Source organism: Natator depressus, chromosome 19 (genome assembly GCF_965152275.1).
Source record: "Natator depressus isolate rNatDep1 chromosome 19, rNatDep2.hap1, whole genome shotgun sequence".
Classification (NCBI taxonomy): domain Eukaryota; kingdom Metazoa; phylum Chordata; order Testudines; family Cheloniidae; genus Natator; species Natator depressus.
The window spans coordinates 14727843-14741652 of NC_134252.1; the positions used below are offsets into that span (position 1 = coordinate 14727843).

Sequence of the window (13810 nt, forward strand, 5' to 3'; positions counted from 1 at the left end):
TAAGATTTGTACACATACAACCAGCCAATTTCTGTTCTATCAGTGCATTCCTCAGCTACAGCAATCTGTGGGTCTTTTGTCTTGAACAGGAGTGTGACCAGGTGCATGTAGAAGATGTTGCATCAGATGACAATGGACAAGACTTAAGGTGGTATATTCAAGAAGTGTGTGGAGTGAGCAACTGGTTTAGTGCTTCTCTGTTTGAGAGATTTACTACAAGAAAAGCTGTGAGGGAAGGGGAAGCTACTTAGCCAAACAATCCAACATAACCACTTGTGTACTCTGTTGTACTATCTGGTGGTTGAAACTGGGTAAACTTGAGGAGCAGGCTCCAAGTCTGAGATCTTGCCCTCTGAAAGTCCTGCCAGTGTCTTTGACATGATGCCGTGCAGCTGTGACCTAGGGTGAATGGTTGATACAAGCTAGAAAGGCCTTCTAGATCATTTTGGCCAGCACAGGCTTACTCCCTTGTTTGTGGTTCTTACATTTTATCATAGAGGGGCCATCTCCCAATCTAAGCTTCCTGCTTTCCCTGGGCCAACTCTACACCTTGATTCACAGTAAAGCAATATTAGGACAGTATTGAGGAGACAAGATGGGTGCAGCAGTCTGGGTGATATCTGTGCTTCTCCTTGGGGGATGGGGGCGGGGGGCCTGGCATCTCATTTCTTCTACCTGGCGGGAGTGTCCTTCACACTTGCTAGGCCTGAATCTCCCCCCATACAGGCAGCTCTCCTCTCGCCAGGCCACTCTGCAGTCCGGTTTTGGGCTGTCTGCTGCCCCTCCATACATGATGGTCTTTGCAAATTGTCTTGATTGAATTTACGCCAAAGAAACTGTCCACAAAGAGATGAAGCAGCCATAGAGGGTTCAGAAAGTGTTTTCCCCCTCTCTCCCAGTTTACCCAAATTTAGGGTAATGAGAGCAAGTGCACAGTGCTGAGAGAAACCAAAGACAAATTGCTAAAATTTCAGCTACTCACATGGAAACTGGTCAGCTGGGTTAGGGTTTAGCAAAGCAGCCTCTTGACTCCTTACACAAAGGCTTCTGGGTGTAGCTAGCTGTAGAGCACACAAGAGGAGAGGCTTTTTGTGATCTGGGCTCACGTAACACACAGGAGTCGGTCTGAGCTGTAACTACAGTTGGACCATTAAATAAGTGACACCAATATAATTAAGTTAAAACAGTCACAGAAGACTGCAAGGAACTTCAGAGCAACCTAACACAACTAGGTGACTGAGCAACATGCTGGCAGATGAACTTCGGTATTGACAAGTTCAGGGAAAAGCACATTGAAAGGAATAATTTGAACTACTTTGGCTTCCAAATTAAGCCTTCAGAAAAAGAGACCAGGCTATGGTTGTGGTCATGTCTGTGAATGCATCAACTCGGTGCAAAAAAACAAACAAGGTGTGAAGTGTCATTAAATAGGCTAGAGAATACCACTGACGGTATTTATAATGGCATGTCCTTACCTTGGAAATTGTACCCTATCACCTGACAATAGAAATTACAGTCTATTTAATGGGAGACTTGGAACCCTACTGACACATTAGTCTGAGTGTAAAACAGTACCAGACTATCTTGGACTGCATAATGAAAAAAATTGTCTAAATACCTAGAGGAAAGAATTATGTGTAGTAAGCAGCATGGACTCAGTAAACCTAGACTGCAGTTGACAAATCTGCTGGCCTGAGGGAGACCGCTAACACAGTAAATGTAACTTAACTAGATTTCAGTGAAACCTTTTTGTATTGAAGCTAATGAAAGCAGGGAAGTCAGAAAGCAGCTGCAAAGAAAACTAGAACACATTGGCTGAGAGGTAGCAAGGTCTTAGTGGGGAATCACCAACTGAGGGAGGTAGCTAATGGGCTACTATAGGCAGTCTCTGGCTTGTGCATCGCAATACGATATGATCTGAAGTGCAAAGTGAGGTTAGTGAGATGCCCTAAACCAGGAGGGATTCTCAGACATAGCTTTTATGTAGTTTAGGTTCTAGATACATGTCTGTGAATTTAAACAACTTTATTAGAACTTTTCACTTTAAAAAAAAAAACAACCCCAATGTCTCAAAGAAATGTGGCAGTTCAAGCTCAGCAGTGAAAAAGGGAAAGTGACTTATTTAGAAAGCCTTGGTGCAAACACAAGTGCCATTGTGTGTGTGTAGAGAGGCATTTCCGGTAAAGCAAAGAGGGTAATAGTACTGCACCCTCTTGACCGGTTGAGACTGTGCTGGGGACACTGCGTGGAGTGCTGCCTGTCTCCCCAGTGGAGGGTTGAGAAGGATGAGACCTATGAAAAGAGAGTGATTACATTTGATTACTGAGGTCTGGTGATTAAAGGGGAATCATAGAATATCAGGGTTGGAAGGGACCTCAGGAGATCATCTAGCCCAACCCCCTGCTCAAAGCAGGACCAATCCCCAATTTTTGCCCCAGATCCCGAAATGGCCCCCTCAAGGATTGAACTCACAACCCTGGGTGCTCAAACCACTGAGCTATCCCTCCACTCCGTTATATATAATGCTATATAACTGGGAGGTGTTAGCCAAGGGAGAAGAAGGCGGTTTCTGTAGTTGAGGGAGTGCAAGAGGAATAATCTCACACTTCGAATGCAGCGGTTCAGGTGCAGTTGTGAGACCTGTTGAGCATTGAGGTAAATTGCCCAGTGAGCACACACAGTCCCCATCTTCACTGGTACTGAGGAACAGGCCCGTTATGTAGAGAGGACCTGTCTGCAATGGGGGGAAGGACTGGCGGTCCCAGAGGCTTGATCAGCCATGGGCAGAGTGTGAAACTAGAAAACCACCAGTTAGGAGGATGTCAGCCAGCCTGCTGCTGCAGCTTGTGTAACAGGTTTGTTTTTCTGCTCTAGTAACTACAGTTTCTCCACGGATGGCTTCAGTGGCTCAGGAAACAATGCCAATCACAGCTCCGCAGTGGGGGCACAGGGAGGAGTGGACTGGATGAGAAAACTGGCTTTCCGCTACCGCAAAGTGCGAGAGATCTATGACAAGCACAAAAGCAATGTTGGAGGTGAGTGCAGGCCACGCGTGTGTGCACAGGTGCTGGAACCTTGACCACAGGGTGGAGTTTGAGCACCATGCACAAAGCGGGGTTCTTGCTGGAAGCTGTTCCACATACAGTAATTTTTACTCATCCTGGTGCTTGGGCATTAGCAAAGCCGCCACCCCCTAAGGCAGCATATGGGATCCACCCTTTGGGAGAACCCAGACCGTCCATTGTTTCCATTTCCTAGCTTCAGGGGCATGGCCACTCTCCCGTGACATGTTGCATCATTTTCATGTGTTGAAAATGCATTAGCCAGAACTGAAAGGCAATCTGATGCGATTTGCTAGCTATGTAGGTTGCATTGATCAGTTTTCAGTGCCTTTAGCGGGTTATAATCTTTCCATTAAATGTAAAATGTCCCATTGCTGCTGCTTTTGTACAAAGAGCTGCATATTGCTCACCTTAAATCGCTTGAAATAAACCGTTCTGCACTTCACAACATTTATCTTCACAAACCTTGATTTGTTTCCCGTGTGAAAAAGAGAGACATTCAAAAGGTTGTTCAGCAGTACGGAGTGCAGAATGAGACTGGTTTGTGATGTGAGATGGAGAATCCCACAACTGGAAGTGTAGCGCATTAGGCCTTGTTTGCATTGGCTAGGTTTAGCTTGTGTTGATGTGGTGCTGGACTAGAGTTGCTGGAGGTCAGGACTGAGGTGAATTGGCACAATGTTAGCTGGTGAGGGGTGTGAAATGTTGCACGTTTTCACGCTGCCTACGTCTCCCTAGGTTCACTGGATTCATCCTTAACCGCCGTGAGTTTTCCTGAAATGTGCGCTGTGTGCACTCTTCAGACTGCTGGGCCCACAGTCTGATGCGCCTTTTTTAAAATCTGTCGGCAAAGTTCTTTGAATTCCTTATCCAGTTTCTTCTCTTCCCCTCCTCCCACAAAAAGTGTTCTCCTAACAACCCCAAAACTCTGCATTGCCCACACTAACCCAGGAGCAGTAGTGGGATGTGCAAATGTACTGGTGACAGCACTGCTACCCCTTGTATTTAAGTCTTTTAACTAAAATTGGAAGCCTCTTTCTAAAAGATCTGTACTCTAGCTCTCAAACATACATTCTGGGCTTGGTTCAGGATTTACTGGGTGGAATTCTCTGGCCTGTGCTATGGAGGAGGTCAGACGGGATGATCAGAATTGTCCCTTCAGGCCCTATGAATCTATAAATATAGTGCTTTACTGCTTCAGTGTGCTCCACCCCAGTGTCAAGGGTGTTTGGTCAGCATTTTTCCTTTCTTACAGATGGAGAAGTTCAGATACAGAGAGGTTATAGACTTGCCCAAGGCCACACAGTAAGTCTGTGTCAGGACTGGGAATAGAACCCAGGAGTTCCTACCTAGCTCCTTGTCCTTCACTCGGTGCACTTTGGAATGGAACAAAACGGAACAGATTATACTGTCAGTACTCTAAGAGCTAGTTTTACGCAATCATGTCAAAGTATCATGAAATGCCCTGCCCTGTTTCCGCTCCCCACGCTCCTTAGAATTCAAACACCAATTACAATCCTGACTTCCCAACCATGTCACCTGCGTGCATGGAAACTGATTTACCAGCTGTTGTTTTCCTAATCTCATAGCCAGGTTTGAAAACAACCCTTCTAACATGCCTTTTCCAGCCAGTCAGACCAGAAAGCACTGCTGCTACCTTGAGGCCCGAATGGGGCAGTTCTCTGCACTGGACAATACCTCTACTTGGGGAAATACGGTTTTCTAAGGAGCTTTTTGTTTGTCTGCACCTCCTGTAGGCCTCCTCAGCCCACAGAAGAGAGAAGCTTTGCAGAGACTACGGGCTGATATAGAAGTGTTAACGGATTCCTGGCTGGGAACTGCATTAAAATCCCTACTTCTCATACAATCCAGGTATGGAATTGGGGCCAAGTACGTGTCACTCCAACAGTAACTGTCCATGACCAGCTGCCCAGGCCCCGCTGCAGCGCCCATTCCTCTGTCAGAACAGGAAGTAACTCAGCAGAACTTGTGGAGGGGCATAGTGATCCTCTCACCCTGCTGCTTGCCCAGTGTTACAGCGACACACCTGTGCCGAAAAGCAGAGCAAAAGGCTGCGTGATCAGCAGCCCCTCGAAGCAGCTAATGCTTGCAGTACCCGTGCACAGCTTTCTCTAGCTGCCTATTCCTTAGAGCATTTGATATAATTTTTGGAGGGGATCCCCTGGGCTCTCTCTGTTCCCTCCCACTTTGCGTTTCTTCCCCCCAGAGACCTGAGATACAGCAGCCCTCTGTTTGGCTAAAGTAGCCTGGGCCTGGCTTCGGCAGGTGTTTGTTACTGTCTATATAAGCATCAGTCAAAGGAAGTGCTCAGAACTGAAACTCCTTTCCCAGTGGCCAAAGGTGCTGCTTCCCCCACCCCAGGGGAGTGAGGGACAGACTTCTGCATGACAGCACATTGCTGTGTTCTTAGCTCCGACTCAAACTGACTCGCGTGCTCATGTCAGTGACTTGGAACAGAAAGCAATAGTGATGGACAGAGCCCAGCTACTGTTAAAGGCACTGAATGCAGTTTAAAGAAGAGGAGGGATGTACAAAAAGCGCTAAATGTAAGAGAAGGATGAGGGGGAGAGCAAGGAGGAGACTTTTTCAGTAGGCAAAAAGAGAGAGGCTAAATCACGATCTGCTTTGAAAAGTACAGCAGTGTCCAGCAAAGCATGTGGCCCCTGCTATGGTTGCCTAAGCCAGCTGTCCAGAGCCAGCCCCTGCACCCTCTGCCATGGCTGTGTTTTTCATTGTTACTTCTTTTACCCTTTAGAAAAAATTGTGTGAATGTCCTGATCACGACGACACAGCTGGTGCCAGCTCTCGCCAAAGTTCTCTTGTACGGCTTGGGAGAAGTGTTCCCCATTGAAAATATTTATAGTGCTACAAAAATAGGTACGGTTATTCCTCCAAATAGCTCTTTGTTGTTGCCAGGGGTGCCTGTTTCGGAGTGCTGGCTGGGACCTCTAGAGGGAGAGCCAGAGCTCAGCTATGTCAGGGATTTTAGCACTGATGCTACATCACCAGTGTGGATGGACTGCACTGGCATAATGCATGGCTTGTACCTTCACAGTTTATCCTGGGATAAACCCCACTTAACACAGGTGCAGAACATCCATGCCAGTTTGGCACTCGGGTAAGCTGTCCTGGTGCAAAAAACCCTAATGTAGACGAGGCCCCAGTAACACAGCTAAGTTTGAACAGCACTGCCCAAGACTGCCAGTTGTGGGCTTCTGCCCTCATCCTTGTCCTCGGGCACTTCACAGAGAGCACAGAATATGGCTTCAGTACAGCTCCTGAAGTATTCAGATTGTTTTAACACATTCTTATCAGTAGATATTTGAGATTTAAGCCTCTTCAGTAAAATCTCTTTAGGAAATAGAGAGTCTGCAGCCACCTGGCATACAGTGCAGGGACCCAGCCTCCTGCAGCAGACAGAGCCATTGCTAAAGGGACTTGACAGAGGCGTTGCTCAATTGGCAGAGTCTCACTGTCCCTCTCAAGGCCCAGTTTTGGTCAGGCCCTGTGTTGGGATGTGCAGGAGAAGGGAGGGCCCTGGTGCTGGCCAGAATTCCAGGGAGAGCACAGGCCCTGCTGGCAAGCCTCTGGGAGCTAGATGCCTGACAGAGTGTGAGGGCAGGGCCATGACTTTACCCTCCTCAGCACCGGACAGCAGAGCCAGTTGCGTGGAGGGGGGCGGGGCTGTACTGCACCCTCTCGGGAATGGTGTAGCTGCTGTGTGATGTCTGAATTGGCTAACAGTCCTGTTGGGGAACTCCTTGGCTTGCACCCCTCAAATGGCCTGGATATGGCACATTGGCCCATCTAGTCACTGGAGCTAGATCTGTAGTTGCTCGGCGTTTCCAGCCAGTCCTTGGGAAGGGAGTGGCAGGCACAGACAAATCTCTCCCTGGTGCCCAACTCCCCTAGTATGCAGTGGCTGTGAGCTCATCCTTCTAGACAGCCCAGTACTGGATTTGAAAAAGACATGGACTTGGGCTCCCGCATCAGAGAAGGAGCCAGCATTTGTATTGTGTGCTTTGAAAATGACCCTCTCTCTATCCTGGGATGGAAATAAGAGCACTGTGTAAATGAGAAATCCTTGATGCCTGGCTCTCTCCAGCTGCTCGTGTGAATGGGAACAGCTTGTACCAGTAGAGTCCAAAGCAGGTGTTCTGTCCTTGCCGAGGAGATGGTAGCCTTGTGAAAGGAACCAAACGAGAGTCTGCCCTTGGCCTGGCAGGGTGGGCCTGTGCTGGGGTGAGTAGTGCTGCTCCCACAAGCATTCACCATTGGGGTGTGTTTTGGCAGGTAAAGAGAGCTGTTTTGAGAGGATTGTGTCACGATTTGGAAAGAAAGTAACTTATGTGGTGATCGGAGATGGGCGCGATGAAGAGATAGCAGCTAAACAGGTGAGTGTCTGGGACTGCAGCTCAGGTTGTGGGGCTGATGCGAACTGGGGGGCTGAGCTTGCACTGCTCTTCTTTTCCACAGACTCTGCTCCTGGGGCTTGGCTCTTCTTCCCTGGCTGCTCCCCAGTGGTGTGGAGCTCCTCCCCGATCCTCCTGTGACACGCACTCCATCCCAGCTCTTCCCCTCTTGCCTCTGTGTAGCTGTTCATCTTGGCCTCTTCGTCTCCTGGTGCCGTTGCCAGCATAAACTCTGTCACATTGTGCTCCTCTAGTGTTCTCCCTTGTGTGGGTCAGTGAGGATCCACTGTAGGTATGCATGTGTCTCACACGCATGAGATTGGATTATTTTGAATTGCAGTACCTGGCAGGACCGAGCATGTGCCCTGTGTCTCCTTGTGGCCCCTGCCAGGGCAGAAAGGACAGGCAGCCACAAACCTCCCTCAGTTCCCTCTTACCAGCCATGGCAGCGAGACTGAGCCTAGATGGTGTCTGACCATCTAGTCTTTCACTCCAGCTAAACTTATCAAAAAACTCCTTCAGATCTTCTGAGATTCTTCAGAACCACCTTCATTCTTTATTTTTATTGGCCTACTCTGTTCTTAGCACTTGTCAAACCAACAGCTGCTTGCAGATCCCCTGTACAACTTGCCCATAGAGACAGCCCACCTGTACAGGAACTTAGAATGGCGGACTCCAAACATGCTGCCTTCTATGCCTTCTACAAATGCAAGAAGGCTGGGAAACAAGCAGGGAGAACTGGAAGTCCTGGCACAGTCAAGGAATTATGATGTGATTGGAATAACAGAGGCTTGGTGGGATAACTCACATGACTGGAGTACTGTCATGGATGGATATGTGCTGGAGGAACCAACTAGGGGCAGAGCTCTTCTTGACCTGCTGCTCACAAAGCAGGAAGAATTAGTAGGGGAAGCAAAAGTGGATGGGAACGTGGGAGGCAGTGACCATGAGATGATCGAATTCAGGATCCTGAGACAAGGAAGAAAGGAGAGCAGCAGAATACAGACCCTGGACTTCAGAAAAGCAGACTCTGTCCAGTTCCATTCCCTACCTGATACCCACCCACCCCCACCCCATCCCTTTTCAGGGACCCTTTTAACAAGAGCCTATAACGAACAGAAGTGGACCCTGTTGCTTTGCCTAGGAGCCATAGAAGAGGTACCTCAGGAGTGCAGGGGAAGAGGCTTCTAAACCTGATATTTCCCTGTCCCAAAGAAGAAAAGAGGTCTTCACCTATCCTAGACCTGAAGAGACTCAGCAAATACATATGCCATCTCAGATTCAGGATGGTAATATTTGCCTCCATTAGCTCCAAGCTCCACTGGTTTGTGGCTCTTGATTTTCAGGATACATACTTCCAAATCGCCATCCACTTGGCCCACAGGAAGTATTAAGCATTTGCAGTGGGGCCCGACTGTCATCAGTACAGGGTTCTGTTCTCTGGACACTCTGCGGAGCGAAGAGTGTTCACCAAGTGTCTGTCCATGGTGGCCGAGCATCTAAGGAAACAAGGAATCTATGTCTCCCCGTATCTAGACAACTGGCAGGTCAGAGGCAGATCCGAAGGGGAGACCAAAGCAGCTCATATCCTCGCTCCGTTCTCCCACTTGGGACTCCTGGTAAACCATGAGATGTTGTCTCTTGTACCAGCACAGATGTTAGAGTTCAAAGGAGCTCTGCTCAACTCCTTTGAGGAAAGCTTTTGCTAAACTGAGGACAAGTTCCAGTCCCTGCAGTTGTAGTGTGTGACCCACAGACAAGGCCAACAACCACAGTGTGTACATGTGTGAGACCCTTGGCCTTAAGTCTGTGCTCACATATGTGGCACCACTTACCAGACTTCACCTGAGCCTCCTGCAACACTGGCTGAGGACAGTCCATTCCCCATCTAGGCACCTTATGACCAAATAAGTCTCAGACCTACCCCATGTCCTGTGGTACCTCGAATGGTGGCTAGACCCACTGTACATAAGAAAATGGGTACCTTTTTTAATCCCCTCCCTGATGATGATGATGGTCACAGGCTGGAGTGTCCACCTGAACCACCTGCAGATGCAAGCTTTCTGGCTTCAGGATGATCTAAAACTCCATGTGAATGTCTTGGAACTAAGAGCCATCAGGCTGGCTTCCATAGCATTCTTATCTGCCCTCTGGAATGCCACAGTGCAGATCCTTATGGACAACACTCTGGTGATGCACTGCATAAACAAGCAGGGAGGTACTCAATCATCTCCTTCCTGCCTGGAGGCGACTGTGTTCTGGAACTGGTGCCACTGACACACAGTGACTCCAGTAGCTCTGAACTGAACAGGGGTCAGCCACAACCTAGCACCTTCCTGAGCAGGAACGTGGCAACCAACCACAAGTGGTCACTGTGGAAATCCATCCCTAGATCCAGTGTTTTGCTGGTGGGCTATTCCCACCATAGGCCTGTTTGCATGGTGAACAATGCCACATGCAAGGACTTCTGCTCCATGGGAGGTTTTAGTCCCGCTCGCTTACAGACACCTTTCTTCTTCAGTGGTCTCAAGGACTACTTCCCTTTCTGTCGATCCCCAGGATCATATCCAAGATCAGATGGGACCAAGCTGTGGTCATAATGATAGCCTCTTCCTGGCTGAGGCAAGTTTGGCTGTCAGGTCTCCTGCAGACATCTCCATTAATACACCTTTCCACCTACCTGGACATGCAATTGCAGAACCAGGGGCTGGTATTGCACCTGGACCTGTAGTTGCTGCATCTGATGGCCTGGATGTTGGAAGGTTCAACGGGACTGATAGAGACTGCTCCCTGCAGGTCCAGGAGACCCTTCTGCAGAGTCAGAAACCCTCCTGTGGGAAGATTTGCTCCTCGAAGTAGAAAAGATTTTCCATATAGAGAACTCAAAATGATGTAAACCCAGCTAAGGCCCTGATACCAAAAATTCTGGACTACATACTGGTCCTTGAAGCAGGAAGGACTAGGCCTTAGCTCCCTTAAAGGCCATCTGGCAGTAGTATCAGTGTGCCACACTCCAACGCAGTTACACTCTGTTTTTTCACACCAGACAGAGTCAAGATTTCTCAAGGGCCTTCTCCAGACCTGCCTCCAGTAAGAGACCCTACTCCCACATGGAAGGTTCATGTGGTTCTCCTATATTTCATGGAGCCCCCCTGAGAATAATTAGCAGAATGCTCATTGTGCCATCTCACCATTGAGACTGCCTTTCTCATGGCCATCACATCAGCACAGAGTCAGTGAAGCACAAGCTCTCATGGCTGGACTGCCATGTACATCCTTCGACAGGGAGCAGTGGTGAAAAACCACCCTGAGTTCAGAACTCCACCTGAACCAGTCTCTATTCTTTGACCATGGGATGGTGTTCCATGAAGGAGGAGTGCTGGGCAGAGACGGGCTCCATCTTACGAAGAGAGGGAAGAGCATCTTTGCCAGCAGGCTGGCTAACCTAGTGAGGAGGGCTTTAAACTAGGTTCACCGGGGGAAGGAGACCAAAGCCCTGAGGTAAGTGGGAAAGCGGGATACCGGGAGGAAGCACAGGCAGGAATGTCTGTGAGGGGAGGGCTCCTGCCTCATACTGGGAATGAGGGGCGATCAACAGGTTATCTCAAGTGCTTATATACAAATGCACAAAGCCTTGGAAACAAGCAGGGAGAACTGGAGGTCCTGGTGATGTCAAGGAACTATGACGTGATTGGAATAACAGAGACTTGGTGGGATAACTCACATGACTGGAGTACAGTCATGGATGGTTATAAACTGTTCAGGAAGGACAGGCAGGGCAGAAAAGGTGGGGGAGTAGCACTGTATGTAAGGGAGCAGTATGACTGCTCAGAGCTCCGGTACGAAACTGTGGAAAAACCTGAGTGTCTCTGGATTAAGTTTAGAAGTGTGTGCAACAAGAGTGATGTAGTGGTGGGAGTCTGCTATAGACCACCGGACCAGGGGGATGAGGTGGATGAGGCTTTCTTCCGGCAACTCACGGAAGCTACTAGATCGCATGCCCTGATTCTCATGGGTGACTTTAATTTTCCTGATATCTGCTGGGAGAGCAATACAGCGGTGCATAGACAATCCAGGAAGTTTTTGGAAAGCGTAGGGGACAATTTTCTGGCGCAAGTGCTAGGGGAGCCAACTAGGGGGGGCGCTTTTCTTGACCTGCTGCTCACAAACCGGGTAGAATTAGTGGGGGAAGCAAAAGTGGATGGGAATCTGGGAGGCAGTGACCATGAGTTGGTTGAGTTCAGGATCCTGACGCAGGGAAGAAAGGTAAGCAGCAGGATACGGACCCTGGACTTCAGGAAAGCAGACTTCGACTCCCTCAGGGAACGGATGGGTAGGATCCCCTGGGGGACTATCATGAAGGGGAAGGGAGTCCAGGAGAGCTGGCTGTATTTCAAGGAATCCCTGTTGAGGTTACAGGGACAAACCATCCCGATGAGTCGAAAGAATAGTAAACATGGCAGGCGACCAGCTTGGCTTAATGGTGAAATCCTAGCGGATCTTAAACATAAAAAAGAAGCTTACAAGAAGTGGAAGGTTGGACATATGACCAGGGAAGAGTATAAAAATATTGCTCGGGCATGTAGGAAAGATATCAGGAGGGCCAAATCGCACCTGGAGCTGCAGCTAGCAAGAGATGTCAAGAGTAACAAGAAGGGTTTCTTCAGGTATGTTGGCAACAAGAAGAAAGCCAAGGAAAGTGTGGGCCCCTTACTGAATGAGGGAGGCAACCTAGTGACAGAGGATGTGGAAAAAGCTAATGTACTCAATGCTTTTTTTGCCTCTGTTTTCACTAACAAGGTCAGCTCCCAGACTGCTGCGCTGGGCATCACAGAATGGGGAAGAGATGGCCAGCCCTCTGTGGAGATAGAGGTGGTTAGGGACTATTTAGAAAAGCTGGACGTGCACAAGTCCATGGGGCCGGACGAGTTACATCCGAGAGTGCTGAAGGAATTGGCGGCTGTGATTGCAGAGCCCTTGGCCATTATCTTTGAAAACTCGTGGCGAACGGGGGAAGTCCCGGATGACTGGAAAAAGGCTAATGTAGTGCCAATCTTTAAAAAAGGGAAGAAGGAGGATCCTGGGAACTACAGGCCAGTCAGCCTCACCTCAGTCCCTGGAAAAATCATGGAGCAGGTCCTCAAAGAATCAATCCTGAAGCACTTACATGAGAGGAAAGTGATCAGGAACAGTCAGTATGGATTCACCAAGGGAAGGTCATGCCTGACTAATCTAATCGCCTTTTATGATGAGATTACTGGTTCTGTGGATGAAGGGAAAGCAGTGGATGTATTGTTTCTTGACTTTAGCAAAGCTTTTGACACGGTCTCCCACAGTATTCTTGTCAGCAAGTTAAGGAAGTATGGGCTAGATGAATGCACTATAAGGTGGGTAGAAAGCTGGCTAGATTGTCGGGCTCAACGGGTAGTGATAAATGGCTCCATGTCTAGTTGGCAGCCGGTGTCAAGTGGAGTGCCCCAGGGGTCGGTCCTGGGGCCGGTTTTGTTCAATATCTTCATAAATGATCTGGAGGATGGTGTGGATTGCACTCTCAGCAAATTTGCAGATGATACTAAACTGGGAGGAGTGGTAGATACGCTGGAGGGGAGGGATAGGATACAGAAGGACCTAGACAAATTGGAGGATTGGGCCAAAAGAAATCTGATGAGGTTCAATAAGGATAAGTGCAGGGTCCTGCACTTAGGATGGAAGAATCCAATGCACCGCTACAGACTAGGGACCGAATGGCTAGGCAGCAGTTCTGCAGAAAAGGACCTAGGGGTGACAGTGGACGAGAAGCTGGATATGAGTCAACAGTGTGCCCTTGTTGCCAAGAAGGCCAATGGCATTTTGGGATGTATAAGTAGGGGCATAGCGAGCAGATCGAGGGATGTGATCGTTCCCCTCTATTCGACACTGGTGAGGCCTCATCTGGAGTACTGTGTCCAGTTTTGGGCCCCACACTACAAGAAGGATGTGGATAAATTGGAGAGAGTCCAGCGAAGGGCAACAAAAATGATTAGGGGTCTAGAGCACATGACTTATGAGGAGAGGCTGAGGGAGCTGGGATTGTTTAGTCTGCAGAAGAGAAGAATGAGGGGGGATTTGATAGCTGCTTTCAACTACCTGAAAGGGGGTTCCAAAGAGGATGGCTCTAGACTGTTCTCAATGGTAGCAGATGACAGAACGAGGAGTAATGGTCTCAAGTTGCAATGGGGGAGGTTTAGATTGGATATTAGGAAAAACTTTTTCACTAAGAGGGTGGTGAAACACTGGAATGCATTACCTAGGGAGGTGGTAGAATCTCCTTCCTTA

The 13810-nt window shown here is 48.7% G+C and overlaps 1 protein-coding gene across 8 annotated transcripts in view; it reads left to right on the plus strand.

Annotated features, from left to right (window-relative positions):
• Positions 1 to 13810, plus strand: part of EYA3 (EYA transcriptional coactivator and phosphatase 3) — a 143863-nt gene that overhangs the window by 125474 nt on the left and 4579 nt on the right. For all 8 annotated transcript variants that reach the window (XM_074934584.1, XM_074934587.1, XM_074934583.1 and 5 more), the window contains 5 exons: positions 90 to 148; positions 2875 to 3035; positions 4820 to 4934; positions 5839 to 5960; positions 7377 to 7477. In XM_074934584.1, coding sequence (XP_074790685.1) covers positions 90 to 148; positions 2875 to 3035; positions 4820 to 4934; positions 5839 to 5960; positions 7377 to 7477 — 558 coding nt within the window. The remainder of the gene's footprint in view (positions 1 to 89; positions 149 to 2874; positions 3036 to 4819; positions 4935 to 5838; positions 5961 to 7376; positions 7478 to 13810) is intronic.